General features: G+C 43.2%; 1 protein-coding gene across 5 annotated transcripts in view; it reads left to right on the forward strand.

The window, feature by feature from the left end:
• Positions 1 to 3,966: 3,966 nt before the first annotated feature.
• Positions 3,967 to 15,909, forward strand: part of Sidt1 (SID1 transmembrane family member 1) — an 86,049-nt gene continuing 74,106 nt past the window's right edge. For 2 of the 5 annotated variants that reach the window (XM_028752410.1, XM_028752412.1), the window contains exon 1: positions 3,967 to 4,497. In XM_028752410.1, coding sequence (XP_028608243.1) covers positions 4,276 to 4,497 — 222 coding nt within the window. In that variant the 5' untranslated portion in view covers positions 3,967 to 4,275. The remainder of the gene's footprint in view (positions 4,498 to 15,909) is intronic. The other 3 variants (XM_028752413.1, XM_028752414.1, XM_028752411.1) reach the window with 2 other exon arrangements.

The following is a 15,909-nucleotide window of genomic DNA, read 5'->3' on the forward strand; positions in this document are numbered from 1 at the left end:
AAATAATAATTCTCTGTTGTTGTGATTTAGAAGCTGGCTGGTCGAGACAGTCCGGCATTCATCGGCTTTTCAGGTTAAAGTCCATGGGTCCTGGGGCACAATATGCCTCTGAGTTTCTGAGTGGTGGACCCAGTCCCTCAGGTAGTGAAGTGGTCAGGCTGCTTTGGTTTCTCTGCATGTTCCCTTAGTAGTCAAGGAAGCATGGAAGTGTGACAGGACAACTGGTCTTAGACACTAATCCTGTGAAGCCTGTATGGCCTGTGAACTTCACTGTATCCTGGCAACCACAACAGTATTGATCCTGGCAATTGCCAATATATTCTGTTTCTTATAAAGGTATAAAGATTCTGACTGCTCTCAATAAAATTACCACAGCCTCAGTTGTGCTATCTCCCCTCCAACCAGCCTGATTGCATGCCTTGAGGCTATTTCAGGGGACGCTGGTCTAGTAACTAAGCATTGGTGCTTACCCTGTGAAAGAGAGCACTGCTGTAAAGCCTTGTGGCATGAGCAGCCGCTGGATTCTAACACGATCCCTACATGTATACCAACCCAAACTGTTCACCACTGGGTCTAAGACAGTATAGTCTACTGTTTTCTAAGGTACCTCTCAAAATTTTTTGTCAAAGTGCAATCATCCCTAGGGTGATCACTGAAGGCCCGAATCATCTTTAATAAAAGTATGGCATTTAACAAGGTCGTTACAAGAATTAGGATTGTATAGAATGTGCATATAAGAAGGAAGAAAATTAGACTGTGGTGATCTTACAAGAACTGCAAGAAGATAGTTAAAAGTCAAGTCTGAGCTGGAGATATGGCTCTGCTGTTAAGATCACTTGTTTCTCTTGCAGAGAGACTGGGATTCCATTCCCAGCTACCACTTGGGTGACTCACAACCAGGGGATCCGATGCTTTTTCTGACCTCTGTGGACACCATACACAGATGTGATGCACATACATACACACAGTCAAAACATTCACACACATAAAATAAGTCTAAAAGAACTTTTTGAAAAGGTGATGCATGCTCAGTTTGCAACTTGAGCCCGGACTGGATACTTAGCTTCCTCCCAGTGAAGGCCAGAAATCTGTGCTTCCAGACAGGTAGAACACCAGAGAGGATGTTCTCTGTGGATCAATATCAAAGTCCAGATGGAAGGATGATTTTATCTTGTTTGCTCAAATTACTGTGGTGGAGTGGAAGCCACACCGACCTGTGAAGCGGCTGCAGCGAAGGGCTCGTGGAGCCCACATCTGTGTTCTACTCTATGACAACACTTTTAGGCAACCTCAGAACAGAAGGGCAACAAAGAGCGAAACAAGGATAAAAACGATTGGTACGAAACACTAAGCAATGGAAACCAGTAACACAAACCTAGGTACCATGAGAGCCAAGAAACGCAAAGACAAATACAGCAGAGTTCAGGAACCATGCTGACATAACACACATCCACGCAGATACAGAGAGCTGTGAGCAGTAACAAGGGGCTTCGGTGAGCCCATACCTGGTAGATAGCTAGAGCCCACAGTGATGCACAGTGCAAACCATATTCCCGTGGGATCTTCAGGAAAACGTGGAAATAAATATATTTTGTTTTCACAAACAAAAGCAGAAGTTATTATCCAGAGTTTGCTCTGGCGAGCGACTCATCTACTAAAAATGAGGACAGAGGTTTGAAGGCAGGTAGGGAAGTGAGAAAATTTTATAATGAAAATAAGGAAAGGCTTTGAGCAGGCTCTGATTGGATCCTCATACGGAAACACTAGGGTTGGCTCATAGCTGTGTACCCCATGTTGGGCAGCATACCTGGCCTCTTCTGATGGACCTATGTTGAATCCAGGACAAAGATCAACTGACCTACTGTACCAAGTCGTAGCATCTGCACCACTTGCTGCCAAGGTTTGGCACTCTGGACTGCTTGCTGTAAGAACACAGCCTGGCTTCCTGAGCTGACTGCAGCAGAAAGATTCTTCCGGTTATATCAGGTTTTGTATATTCTTTTACTGTGAGATTTTAGCAGTTTTTAAATATTGAAAGTGATGGGGCTGAATTGATGATTCGGAAGTTAAGAGCACTGACTACCATTCCTGGGGACCTGGGTTTGGTTCCCAGCACCCACACGGCAGCTCATTGCTGTCTAGAATTCCACTCTTAGGGGTTCAGGTACCAGCAAAGCACATGATTCACATTCATACATGCAGGCAAAACATCAAAATGCAGAAAAGTGAATTAATAAAAATTTAAGCAACTACTTACAAGGATACACTTTCATAGCTACTGAGCTGGAACTTGTACAATAATATTCATAGAATATTTGTCCATAAACCTTTCAGTTTTAAAATATACTGTTAAGTGCATCCTTCTCTCTTATCCTTATGACAGCTTGTGATTCTGAGACGATGATTAGCTTAACTCACATGGTGGATTAAGGCTAGATTCAAGATTAGTCCTATGTCTTCTATAACTCCATTTTCTCGTATACAGGCCACCTATATTGATTTCAAATAAATCCTTTTTATTCAATACTAATTCAATACAATGATCAAAAGATCTTTTCAGTTGCAGCTGTTCATATAGCTGTTCTCTGATGATCAACCTCAAATTCCAGACAGAAGAATGATTTTTGTCTGGTTTCTCCAAAGGGATGTGCAGAGTGAAGAAGCACCAACCTCTAATGGCAGCTCAGGCGAAGGGCTTGTGGAGCCCATGTCTATGCCTACTCTGATAAAACAAAAAATATACGTTTCCAATCGCATCTAATCGTATAACTGTTCTCGGTGGATCAATGTCAAATTCCAGATGGGTAAAACCTTGAAGGATCCTACGAAAGGTCGTAGATACATACCGACAAAGCCACCGTGTGGAAGAATTAGCTTCATTCCTGTGGCTCTCGAGGGCAAAACTAGTGCAAGCGAGTGGGGGGGGGGGGGTAGGCAAATTCCAGCCGGGAGTATGAATTATCTTTCTAATAAGGAGATGCTAGACCGCAAAAGAACACGCGGCCCCGTGAAGGAGCTGATCCCCAGATCTCATAAAGTTTGCGACAGACTTTCTAACTCAAAGCCTACTCCAACTGGTTTACTGCAGCAAGCCTCAAAGGCCTTCAGAAATTTCAGGTTTATTAATTTTCACTAAACCTTGGGGAAATTGCATAAATATTCTCAACATTACACTTTAAGATCATCCCAATTCCGGCTCATAACATTGTATTATGTTTCCCCCCCAAAAACCCTCAGGCTTAGCAGATGGGGTAGCAGCCATTTGTAATCACAGCTCTTGGAAGATTGAGGGAGAAAGATTCCGAGCTCAAGGTCAGTCTGGATTATATAGGAAGACCCTACCTCAATAAACCAATTAAAATGAACAACAACAACAACAACAACAACAACAAAGAAAGCAACTTGGGATCCTGAAAATTCTTTCAGAATCTGAAAGAAAATATTGCCGAGTTAAATAGCACAAAAGGCTGGGGTGTCTGCCTAAATCTGGTCTCTCAAACTTCCGGAAGCAGTCTTCAAGCCGGGCTGGGGACTGTTCTCTTGACCGTATCTATATTTTGTAACTGTACATATTTACATACTTGCACATATGGCAAGGGAGCGATGACGTGAGTCTCTCTTTGGAGAGCAAGAGTAAGAAGGAAATAAGCCAGGTGTCTGAGAAGAGCCTCTGTGCGAGCAGGGCGGATAGCCAGTGAGCGACGACGTTTCACACCTGCGAGAGTCTTGCTGGAAGCAACTGAAAAATCGAATTGGTGCATCCTCTTGAGAGGTGCACTCTCTTTTGCTTTCTACTCGCTTGCCTGCAGCTAGAGTGCACTTTTCGTTTGTTGTGCACCTGATTTCCTCCTTGATGGCTGGTCACGCCCGATTCTTCTAGACTAGCAGCTACTTCTCTGAGGGGTTTGTCGTTGGTTTGAGGTTGAAGGGGAAGAAATCTGTGAAAATTCTTTCTGGGTGAGTGGCAGGTTTTCAGCGATGAGAAAGGGGAGACTTAAAAGTCGAAAGGAGAAGCAGCCTTCCCTGGCCCCCACGCCTCCCGTTGCCCCCACTCCACACGCGTGACCTCCTTTGGAGACCCCAGGTGGCACATCAGTATTTGATCTGCTCCTCTCCTGCGCGCTGCGGGCGTTGGGCGGCGGGGCTGGCCACACATCACCCAGCTGCTGAAGCCCGCACCCAGCGCCACCGGCAGCTTCGGAAGGACCGTCTCCGTGCTCGCCCCCTCCTCGGGCTGCTTGTGTTTCGGGGGGCCTCCGGGGCACTGCACGCACCATGCTCGGCTGCCCGCGGCTGGCGCTGCTCTGCGCGCTGCCCTGGCTCCTGCGGGCAGCTGTCCCTAGCCACCGGGCAGAGCCCCTCGCGCAGTCGGCAGAGCTGCGCCGCGATCCGCGCGACCCCGCCAGAGGAGCCGATTTCGATCGCGTCTACAGCGGCGTGGTAAGCCTCAGCACCGAGAACATCTACTCCTTCAACCATACCAGCCATCCTGGCCAGGTAAGAAGCTCGCTCCCTCGGCTGACCCCAACTTCCGTGATCGCCGAGCCCCCCAGGTACCTCCGGCTGCGCTGGGAATTGACCTCAGGAGACTTCAGGGACTAGGAAACCCTCTCCCTGCCTCTCTCCTGTGAGGCAATCGCTGCCTTGCCCCAGCCTTGGCAGCAGCTTTGGGCACCTCTCCGCTTCACCTCGTGCCCACCACGGCCTTGTGGCTGCCATTTCTGGGCTTTGCAGAGGCGCGCGGACCCACATCCTCTGCGGATCCTGGCTCAAGCTGGGCCTTTCTCCGGGAAGTCTGGATGGCTATGTTCATGGGAGGAAGGAGGAGGGCGGGGGAGGACAAACCTGTTCCCAATCTCCTATGGACCCTTCTATTTTATGACACTCCAGGAAGCAGAGGTGCTCAGAAATGGAAAGCGCGTGAGAATGAGCAGGTCTCTGCTACCATTACCACACCGTGTGCTTGTTCTTTAAAAGCTGAGTCAAAGACTTTGTAACTGTGATCTCAGGTGATCTGCCCCGGCTCTGATTATAAATGGGGGGAGGAGGAGGAAGATGTGTGTGAAAGTTCTGTAGACAAGAGTTGTGTTGAGACAAGCAGGCAGGAGAATTATTTTAGCAACCATGCCTCTGGCTTATCTGATTATATAATGTAAGACAGTACATATAATTCACATTTCCCTTCAAATAAGATACCCGTAAGAGGAGTGGCTCTCCAGCGTACCTGCTTCTGTCTCTACTACGCATATAGATGTGTTTATGTTTATGCGGTCCTCACTATGCCCTGCACCTTGGGGCATTTCAGAACCACATGATGAGAATTCCTCTGTACCTTTCCATCCCTGACTCTCATTCAGGGTCACAGTTCAGAAACTAACTTAAGCATGTCGTTACTCTTTAGTGCCTTTCTGCTTTATGGACTGAGAAAGTGCCCCAAGTTCTCCCATCTCCTAGCTTGCATCAAATCCTATGGCATTGTCTCCACAGCAGCCGAGTGCTCGCCCTGCCAGACCTCCTGTAACCTAAGGTAGTGCCCTGTAACAGCGGAGTTGCTAGGTGCAAAGCCATTCCATCTCATACAGTGGAGAGGGGGCAGTTTTTATTTTCATATCCCACACAAGGGACTCCTGGCTGCCCAGTGTAGAATGCCCACTAGCTGGCCGACATATTGCACATAAGACAAATTCCTAGCCCTGAGGTTTCCTGGAACTAGATGAGAATCTTGAAAACCCCAGCGTCTCTGGGGTATATTGCCAGCTTCGTCCAAAAATCAAATAGCATAATGCAAAGAAAATCATCACAGGTATTGGTGTTTCTTACAGTTTTACTGAGAAACAAATGAGTCACTTTATTTTTCTTTCTTCCTTTCTTCCTTTCTTCCTTTCTTTTTTCTTTCTTTCTTCGTTCTTTCCTTTAAGATTTGTTTTTATTTTATCTGTATGTATAAATCCCTGTGTGTATGTATGTGTACCTCATGCTTGTGTGGTGCCCACAGAGGCCAGAAGAGGGCGCCAGACCCCCAGGAACTGGAGTTACAGGCACTTGTCAGCTGCTATCTGTGTGGTGGGAACCGAATGGAGATCTTCTGGAAGAGCCGTATGTGCTCTTAATAGCTGACCCCTCCCCAAGCTTGCTTGTTGAGACAGAGTTTCATTATTTAGACCAAGCCGGACTCAAACATATCATCCTCTTCCTCAGTGCTGAGATTACAGGCATGCACCATCCCTTCTGGCTGGTTTGTTTGTGGTTTGGTTTGGTTTGGTTTGGTTTGGTTTGGTTTGGTTTGGTTTGGTTTGGTTTGGTTTGGTTTTCCCCCTTAGAATTGTGAAAATTCCCCTACTGCACACAGGTCGCTCTGTCTGCGGGTGAGCTCTCCTGTTTGACTGTCCTTGGACACGAGATATGGAAGGGAAAGGGCACGGCCATGCTCTTCTCCATATTTCACAGCGTTATAAATGTTCTCTGCAAAACTAAATGAAAAAAGCCCAAAGAATAGTTAAGATGAAGTTAAATAAAGCAAATACATATTGGAAAAATACTTCCTGATGCCCTTTCTATCTTGCATGTATGTACACCAAAGTGCTCTTTGTTTATGAGCCGATGGTGATTAGTTTCAAGACCATCTATACATAGTGCAATAAAAAAAAGTCAACAACAGGGGGCTAGAGACATGGCTCAGCGGTTAAGAGCACTGACTGCTCTTCCAGAGGTCCCGAGTTCAATTCCCAGCAACCACATGGTAGCATACAACCATCTGTAATGGGGTCAGATGCCCTCTTCTGGTGTGTCTGAAGACAGTGACAGTGTACTCCTACAAATTAAAAAAAAAAAAAGTTAACACCAGTAAGCAATCCTTAGAATTTTTACTAATATGTTACTAGTCCTAGAAAACATGATAAACATGGACCTGACAGATTTCAAATATACATACATGTGTATGTGTCTTTCCAAGACAACATTTTAATAATTGTATTTTACCTTTTTAGTCTCAGAAATTAACCTCCCCTTCTCCCAGTCACATCACTGTTGATCTCTCCTGATGAGCATTCTCTCTGTCCATCTGACCAAGCTATTACTCTGGGTATGTTTTGCATCAGTAGCTCCTCCTTCTGACGCTATGAACATGATCTGCAGCAGAGTTTTACTGAAGGTTTGGAATAGCAGCAAGAGGGATCGCTGCACTGTAAGACAGGTGATGGGCTATACCAGAAATCTGCAACACTAACTAGTAATTACTAACTAGTAATCCCCCATGGAGGGCAGGAAGGATTTTGAGGGAGTTGCTCTTTCTCTCCAACTCTGGTCTGACCATCTTCTTGGCCACCCCCTCTCCCCACAGTCCCAAATGCTGGCCACCATCAAGTTTTGTTATTGTCCCACAGTGAACACTGTTTAACCTCCATTTCCAACTCCAAACTGATTGAGAAGCTAAATAGAGATATGCGGTGTCCAAAGGAGGAGATTGGTGAATGGTTTTCCCCAACCCGCGCAGGGTGTCGGTAAGGCAGGGCTTCCTCTAGTTTAGGGTCATTTCCCACTATCCTTCTTCAGTCAAGATTTTAATTTGGGGGAAAAAAAGTGTCCAGTTTTTGTTTTTGAAGTTTTTATCTTTTGTTCTTCTTTTCAATCCATTCTTGTTTGTTGTTTTCCCTTTATCTTGAAGAAGAAAGTTTGTATTAAATTTGGGCTTTGGGGGGCGGAGGGTGGCAAGAGCCTCTGCTCTGGGCCTTTCAATGGGCGACTGCCTCTCCTTTACCCCGTGCAATGGTTTCATCTGGCTATGCTAGCTGAACTCAGCACCAGGAAACAGCTGATATGCCTTGAGGCAGGGACTCCTGTAAATATAAAGTTGACATTTAAAAAAAAATCACAGAAAAGACGGACTGACCAGTTTAAAGACAAATAATGGAAACAGTGGTTAAAGGTTCAGGTTCAGCAAGGTAGGATTCATTTCATTTCCCTGGAGTGGAAGTTTCCCAAGGCTCCCTTGACTGGGAGTTAGCTACACTGAGCAAACAGATCCAAAACCACAGGGCTCAGTCAACCAACAGGAAATCACCTTGCAGGAAAGTGACTAGGGATATAGTGACTGGAACAAGGACACAAACACAAGTCTACACAAGGAAATGAGAACACCCTCGTGGAGACTGAGAGGAACTAATCTATGTTCCCACTGGGGCGGGTTCACCATCAGAAATCCTTACAGCAAACTGTAACTGGTTTGCTGTTTGCGGTCTTCTGTCGTCCTGCAGGCCGTCTTCTGCTGAGGGTTATGGAACAGAATTCCACATTGGCCATAACGTTTGAGAACTTTTTTTTTTTTTTTTTTTTAGATTTCGAGACAGGATTTCTCTATATAGCTCTGCTGGGACTCGCTTTGTAGACCAGGCTGGCCTCAAACTCAGAAATCTGCCTGCCTCTGCCTCCCAAGTGCTGGGACGCGCTGCCCTGGGAGATCCTTTTCAAAACATCCCCTTTGTTTAACGATGTTTAGATCCACATCTCCTTTTGTTTACTAAGCTGAAGCATGTATTTGTTATCTCTCCCCAGCCGCCCCCCCCCCCAAACTAGCATACAAGGTAATATGTTTCATTGCTTTGCTTTTCAAACTTTGTTTGGATTGATCCTTCCCCCTGCCTTTCCCCCATTTCCTGGCTGAACCACAACCCTGCTCTCAGACTCTTTAGTCCCCAGTCATCCTTTTCTACCTCCCTGTGTGTTTTCTGTTACCTGTTACCTCTCCATCCTTAACATCTCTTTTTCTCTTTTATGGTCACAGTCAAAAGTATAAGCCTTGGTGAGCAACCTTTTGGAGAGCTGTGAGAGGCTCCAGGAAAAAAAGGCATTGTTCACCATGGGACAGTCTTTTGATGATGTTCTGACATCTTTCTAGGTTCATGAACTATACCTATGGCCACATCCACACAAGTACACATATAAGAACTAAAATCTTGAAAAGATAATGCAACTTTTGTCTGAGTTACTTTACTTAATGTAATAGTTTCCAGCTCCACCCCTTTTTCTACAAGCTTTGTAATTTCATTTTTCCTTACCTTCAAATAAAATTTCATTGTGTATATGTATTACGTGTTCATTAGTGATTCTTCTGTTGATGAACATCTAGTCCCATTCCATTTCCTGACTGTGAGCAGAGCATCTGTGAGCACCGGTATGCAAGCATCTTTGCCTACAATATAGAGTTCTTTGGATATATACACGGAGCAGTATAATTGGGCCCTATGATAGTTCTATTTGTATTTTCTGAGCAGTCTCTGTTCTGATCTCCATAATGGCTGCCCAGTTTATAGTCACAGCAACAGCGAATAAGGGTTCCTCTCTCTCCTACTCTTTCTAGCTTTGTTACATTTCTGTTCTTAACAGTAATCATTCTGACTTGAGTGACATGGAATCTCAACCTCTGTTTAGAATTGCATTTCTCTGATATGGACGTTGAGTAACTTATTGGTCATTTTTGTTTCTTGGTTTTAGAAGTGTCTATTGGTTCATAGCCCATTTATTGACTGGCAGGGGTCATTTTGTGCTTAATTTTTAAAACTCTTTGTATGTTCTACATGCTAACACATCCTCTTCCCCAAGCTCAAGTACGGATGCAAATATTCCCTTCTATTCTGTGGCTTCCTGTTGCTCTTCTGATAGTTTCCTTTGCTGTACAAAACCTTTTTGATTTAATGCAATCTGGTTTGTTGATTCTTAGGATTATTTTTTGTTACTGGAGTCCTGTTTAAAAAGTTCTTGCCTACACCTATATCTGGAAGTGTTTTCTCTATATCTTCCTTGAGCAGTTTCAGGGTTTGATTTTTGGTGAGTGATGTGAACATAATTTCATTCTTCTGCAGATAGATAGATAATCCAGTTTTTACTAACATTTGTTGGCCAGGCTGTCATTTTTTCAATTATGTTTTTAATGCCTTTTCTAATATTAGTGTCCATAAGATGTGTGGGTTCACTTCTGGGTTTTCTATTATGTTCTATTGGTCTACATCTGTCTTCTTGTTTGAATACCAGGGCTTTTTTTGGGGGGGGTCACTATGGCTCTGTAGTATAATTTGAGATCAGGTATTCTGACTTTGGTAATATTGTAATTTTCACAAAGTTATTTCTGACATTGTACGAGCATGGACTATCTATCTTATGTCTGGTGTCTCTTCAATTTATTTTTTTCACTTTCTTACTTTCTTGGAGAGGAAGAATTTAGAAACTTTTTTATCTAATTTTTAAATTTCTTTGAAAAATTTTATGTACAAGTACATAGTGTACATAATTTCCAACCCCTCATCTCTGGAACTACTCCCATGCATGCCCCACTCCCCCTCAAATTCATCACTTCTTTAATTATTATTGGTGTGTGTGTGTGTGTGTGTGTGTGTGTGTGTTTAGGGCTCAACCCTGGAGAAGACTAACTTTCCTTTTCTCAGTAGTCGTTAATTTTCTCAGCAGAAGTCTGTAGCAGGTAATCTAAAGGGGACCTTATGAGATTCCTCTGCAGTACCAAGGAAGTGTTCATGAACCCTGAAAGATCAGTCAAGAACAAATCATACTAGGGTCTTTATTTGAGCTAGCTTGGGCTTACCTCATTGCTGCCCTGCAGGACAGTTCTGGTGGAGGAAAAGTTCTGAATATTTATTGAGATAAGGTTTTATAGAAAGCAGCAAATGAAGGGAGAGTGTTTCTAACCTGGCAAGCATCAAATTGATGTGCTGCTGTGGCTTTTAGCATATTTGGCTGAGGCTGGAGCCAAACTATGAACTTAACTTCTGATTTCTTCCTAATTGGTGGTTGTTAGGGAAAGGGTGAGCTTGTTGGGAGTTAACCTGGAAACTTGTGCTAAACACTGGTTTGTTGGAGGAGATTAACCCGAAGACACAGGTCTTGTTGAGGTTAGTCTAGAAACTGGATCTAGGCTTGTGTTTTGCTGGGGATAACTTGGAAACGGATGCTAGGTACTGGCCTGGTAGTTTGAGTTCAAACTTAGGTCAGGTTCTCTAAAATGGAGTTTGAACCCAGCATTTGGTCTCTTGCCTCCATCCATGTTGTCACTGTGCTGGTCTTATTCAGATGGCTGTATTTGAAAGGTTCCATGGGTTCAGCTTCCTTATCATATAGAGAAGACACTCTTATGGGAGAGATCATGATTCTTTGGCTCTTACAATCTTCCTGCCCCTTTTGCCCTGATGCTCTCTGCCCCTTAGGTACAGGGGTTGTGTTGTAGACATATCAATTAGTGTTGGGTACATCTCATATAGTCAGTTGTTTTGTGCCTTATGACCGGTTGTAGCTTTATGTAATGGCCTTCATCTACTGGGGAAAAAAAGGGAGCTTCTTTGATGAGGGATGAGAACTACATTTATCCACCAGCATAAGGATACATATTTATAATGCAGTAAGAAATTATACAGGTTTGGGAATGTGGCAGTAGCAAGTTCTCCTCTAGGGTCCATGATCTTACCAGGCACAGGTAGATGTCTGTGTTTACTGTCTTGAGGATAATTATCTCCTATTGAATGGCCCTTAAGGCCCATTAAATGCCATTGATTACCCCAAGGTTTATGTACCACTACTATACCCTTGGGAACATCTTGCCATGCTTGTCATTATTGTGGTTCATGGACTTTACAGTCAGGTAGAACTATTGATTACCTTCTATCCTAGCAGCTTGTATAACACTTTCTGATACCATAGAGCTATTCCATCCCAGGGAGATGGCTTCTAGGTCGGTTCCATCTGGATTCCTCCAAGTCATATGTCCTAAGTATGTGATATCTTCAGCATTAAGGTCTTACCTTCAAATTCTGGGAGGCAACCAAGGGCAACAGCAATAGCTTATGTTATTTGGGGAGTGTCTTCAAGTCCCCCGACTAACAACTTGAAGGGAAGTTTCCCATGCCAGGGTGCTGGGGTTTTGTTAAATAGTCCATCACTCTTGGGGTAGGGCATTATCAAGCAGCTTAACTTTATGAAAACTACATACAGTTCACACGTGTGCGTGTGTGTGTGTGTGTGTGTGTGTAGAGGTCTTTCGCCTTCTTGTTTAGGTTTAGTCATGGATATTTTTAACACTGTTGCAAATGGGATTTTTTTCCCCATTTTTTTTCTCTGCAAGTTTGTTAAGGCATATAGAAAAGCTGCCATTTGATTGTTGTTGATTTTCTATCCTTCAGCTTTACTGAAACTGTTCTAAAATCTTTTTCTTTTTAAGTATAAAACCATACTGCATATCTCTATTGTAAATAGAGATAATTTGACTTTTCTTCCATTTTGTACACTTCTTTTGTCTTCCTCTTCTCTAGACAAGACTTCAAGTACTATACTGAATAAGAGGGGAAGTGGTGCCCACCCTTTTGTAGATCTATATTTTAAAGGAAATTTTCTTAGTTTTTTTTCCAGTTTAGCATAACTTCGCCCATTAATCTTTTAGTGATGTATATAGTATAAGCTGTCCTCTGAGTTCCACACAGATGTCATGGTACGCATCAACCTCACTCACACAATCTCACATGTGTGCATGCACACACATATACGCATGCACAAGCTTTAAAGAAAAACATTTTAAAAATCTTGAATTTAATTTGGCATTTTTTTTCTTGTCATTATTTCCTAAGCCGTACAACATCACTTTTCACTCAGATTTGTATCCCATTGGCTAGTATTAGTCATGTGATTTGAAGAATGCGTAGGGTAATACTATAGGATAACACAGCATAAGCTGCAGGAAAACACTGTGCGTGTTAAATAAGGCACTCGAGCATCTGCAGGATTGGTATCCCTGGGGGTCTCTGTAACAATCTCTAGGATGCTGACCCGCAGTCACACCACACTTGGGAAGGGACTTAGAAGAGTTAACCGCTTGGATGCAGAGGCCTCAGCTCTCCCTTTGTAAAGAGCCGGGACATGCCGGTTCATTGTGTGCTGAGGCCAAGAGGTCTCCTTTGCTGTCCTCCCACAGCTTCCTCCTAAACAGGACCACTGCCTGCTGTGGGGACGAATATCTCATTAACACACTATCTGGATGAACAGCCCTGCGGCAGCACATACACTGGCAGATCTGGTGTCTGGTAAGAGTCTGTTTCCTAGCTTGCAGCTAGCCACCCTCTTGCTGCATCCACAAAAGGTGAAGAGTGCAGAGAGAGGGATGGGAGAGGCAAGTCTCATTTAAAGCAAGGTCTCAAGGTGTTTTCTTATAAAGGCCCCGATCTCATCTCCATGACCTAGTTGCTTCCCAAAGGCCCACTTTCAGACATCATTTGAGGAGATTAGGATTCACCCTGTGAAGAATGGGTGAGGTGAGAGACACAAGCATTCAGTCTGTAGAAATCACTTCTGATATTTCTCTCTTTCACTGTGAAAATGACATCAGTAGGTCGTGAGGGTCCTTGAGGGCTGAGATCACTGAATACAGAGCTGATATTATGGGGGGGGCACAGCCTGATTACGTGCTGTGTTATGGAACGAATTCTGTAAGTTTGTGCTGTTACGCAGAGACAGGGAGCTGGAGTGGCTAGTCTGAACAGATATGTCAAGTACACACCAGATTTCAAAGACCAGATAAAAACAGTATCAAATGTTTTGCTGATTTTTTTTCTATGTGTTTAAATGGTACTATATTTAAGATCGGGCTGTTTTTAAAATTTATTTTACCTATCGGTTTTTGCCTTATCAGCCTAGCTACTAGAAGATTTTTAAACCAGCATGTAGCTCATTTTTATTCATTCATTCATTCATTCATTCATTCATTGCCCATCACTGCACCATGAACTACTATGTTTTAGAGAAATCCTACTTACAGTTCAGTTGGAAGAATCCAAGCTCTAAAGGGTCATGATAGTTATCATGACAGGCCCTGACAGACCGACGTGGACAAGAAACCTGATTTCTTTTCTGGCAAGATTCTTTATCATGAGCTGTAGGCCTGTGATAAGCAGTTTCCCCCTGGCTGTTCCGTTAGTGTAAGCTGCTGCTTGTAAAGAAACAGGGAACAAATGCTTCACTTGCCAAATTCTAAAATAATATATTGATCCCTAGCACCTGTAGTGACGCAGTTTCAGGTATTGATTTAAACATGCTTCATACATTTTAGGTCAGTATTGCTTTTGTTTTTATTTAAAGACAATAGCCCATTGGGAAGTGAAGGCCAATCTGAGCTGGCGTCTGAATTATTTTGGCAGGTCTGACTGTTCATTGTTTTGATTTTCTTTTTTAAGATTTATTTATTTATTTTATTTATATGAGTACACTGTAGCTGTGTTCAGAACACACCAGAAGAGGGCATCAGGTCGCATTACAGATAGTTGTGAACCATCTTGTGGTTGCTGGGAATTGAACTCGGGACCTCTGGAAGAGCAGTCAATGCTCCTAACCACTTGACCATCCCTCCAGCTCTGCTGTTGGATAAGCATGGTCTCACATTCCCTCTCTCCCACAGTGAAAAAGCATCTGCTTTAAACAGTGATGGTAATATTCCCACAAACCATAGGGCTACTAGGAAGTTTGGCTTGTGCAAGTGGTACCTTGTAAACAAAGCATACTGCATCAAACCGCCGGACATCTGTGCCAGTTCTTCTGGTGAAGCAGTGCTATTCATGTGTTAGGCTCCTTTGTTGTATCGTATTTCTGAATTCAAAGAATTGATTGATCTTTGTCAGAATTTTCTTTAACCTGCAAAACACTGACACACGTGAAGGTTTACCCTCAGTCCCTGTCTGAGTGGTTCCCTCTTCTCCTTCTCTATTGGGAGCCATGTATAAACTTAGGACCTTCCATGAACTTTTATCTCTTAATTAAAAATGTATTTAGAGAATACATAAGTACTGTTTTTACAACATCCTCCCGTGTCTTCCTACTCCTTTTCAATTTCCTGACCTCTTCTTCTTCAATTATTACACGTGTTTGCGTGTCCACGTGTTTGCGAGCACATACACACACACACACACATATACAACCTGTTGAGTCAGTCCATTTGATGTTGCTCACGTGTATGGGATGACCCCCTGGGGTAAGATGACCTACCAGGGAGCTCTTCCCTGGAGAATACCATTTTCCCTTCCTCAGCAGCCACCAATTGCCTGTAGATCTTCACCCAGAGACAAGGCCTGTCAGACTTTCCCACTCATGTTTCCATGTCATCTAGTGTTGTCATGCTGGTTTTGAGATTTCAGTGACTTTTAAAGAATTACCAAAAAAAAAAAAAAAAGATTTCCATTACCAGTTATCACTGAGAAAATCATCTCTGCATCTCAACCTCCAGGGCAGATCTTGAGTCCCAAGTACAAATCTCTAGGGACCACTTAAGCATGGTAAGCCTCGGTTTTGAATCTGCAGTTAAAGGGACGAGCATTTTCCCTTCCTGCCATGAGAATCTGACAGTCAGACTTGTTCCACTAATCAAACCTGTGACAGCCCAAACTATTTCAGATCCACGGTTTCACCCAGTCAAGCCATGGATGAGTGATCTTTAGAATCTTTCTTTCTTTCTTTCTTTCTTTCTTTCTTTCTTTCTTTCTTTTTTTTTTTTTTTTTTTTAGTATGTCTCTACTAGTGGTCTTTGAAATACGATAAACGTCACATTTTCTTTAGGGGATTTTAAGGCACCTACTTGCTTTTATGCATCTTTTAAATATTTCTCAGTGAAAATATTATTTAGTTACGTCTAAGTTAGGACAATAGACAACAAGGAAGTGACCGATATCAGAGGAAATATGAGGACATATGTTTTTATCCCTTTCATTACCTTCAAAAACCCTCGTTGCTTTATAAAATCAAACAAACACAAAGTTTACTGTTTTCTGACTTTATTTTTTCCAAGTTGGAAAGTCCACTACTTATAAGTGGTTTTGTTTCTAACTGCCTCTCTCTCTCTCTCTCTCTCTCTCTCTCTCTCTCTCTCTCTCTCTC

Source organism: Grammomys surdaster, unplaced genomic scaffold (genome assembly GCF_004785775.1).
Source record: "Grammomys surdaster isolate TR1022 unplaced genomic scaffold, NIH_TR_1.0 125901, whole genome shotgun sequence".
Taxonomy (NCBI): Eukaryota; Metazoa; Chordata; class Mammalia; order Rodentia; family Muridae; genus Grammomys; species Grammomys surdaster.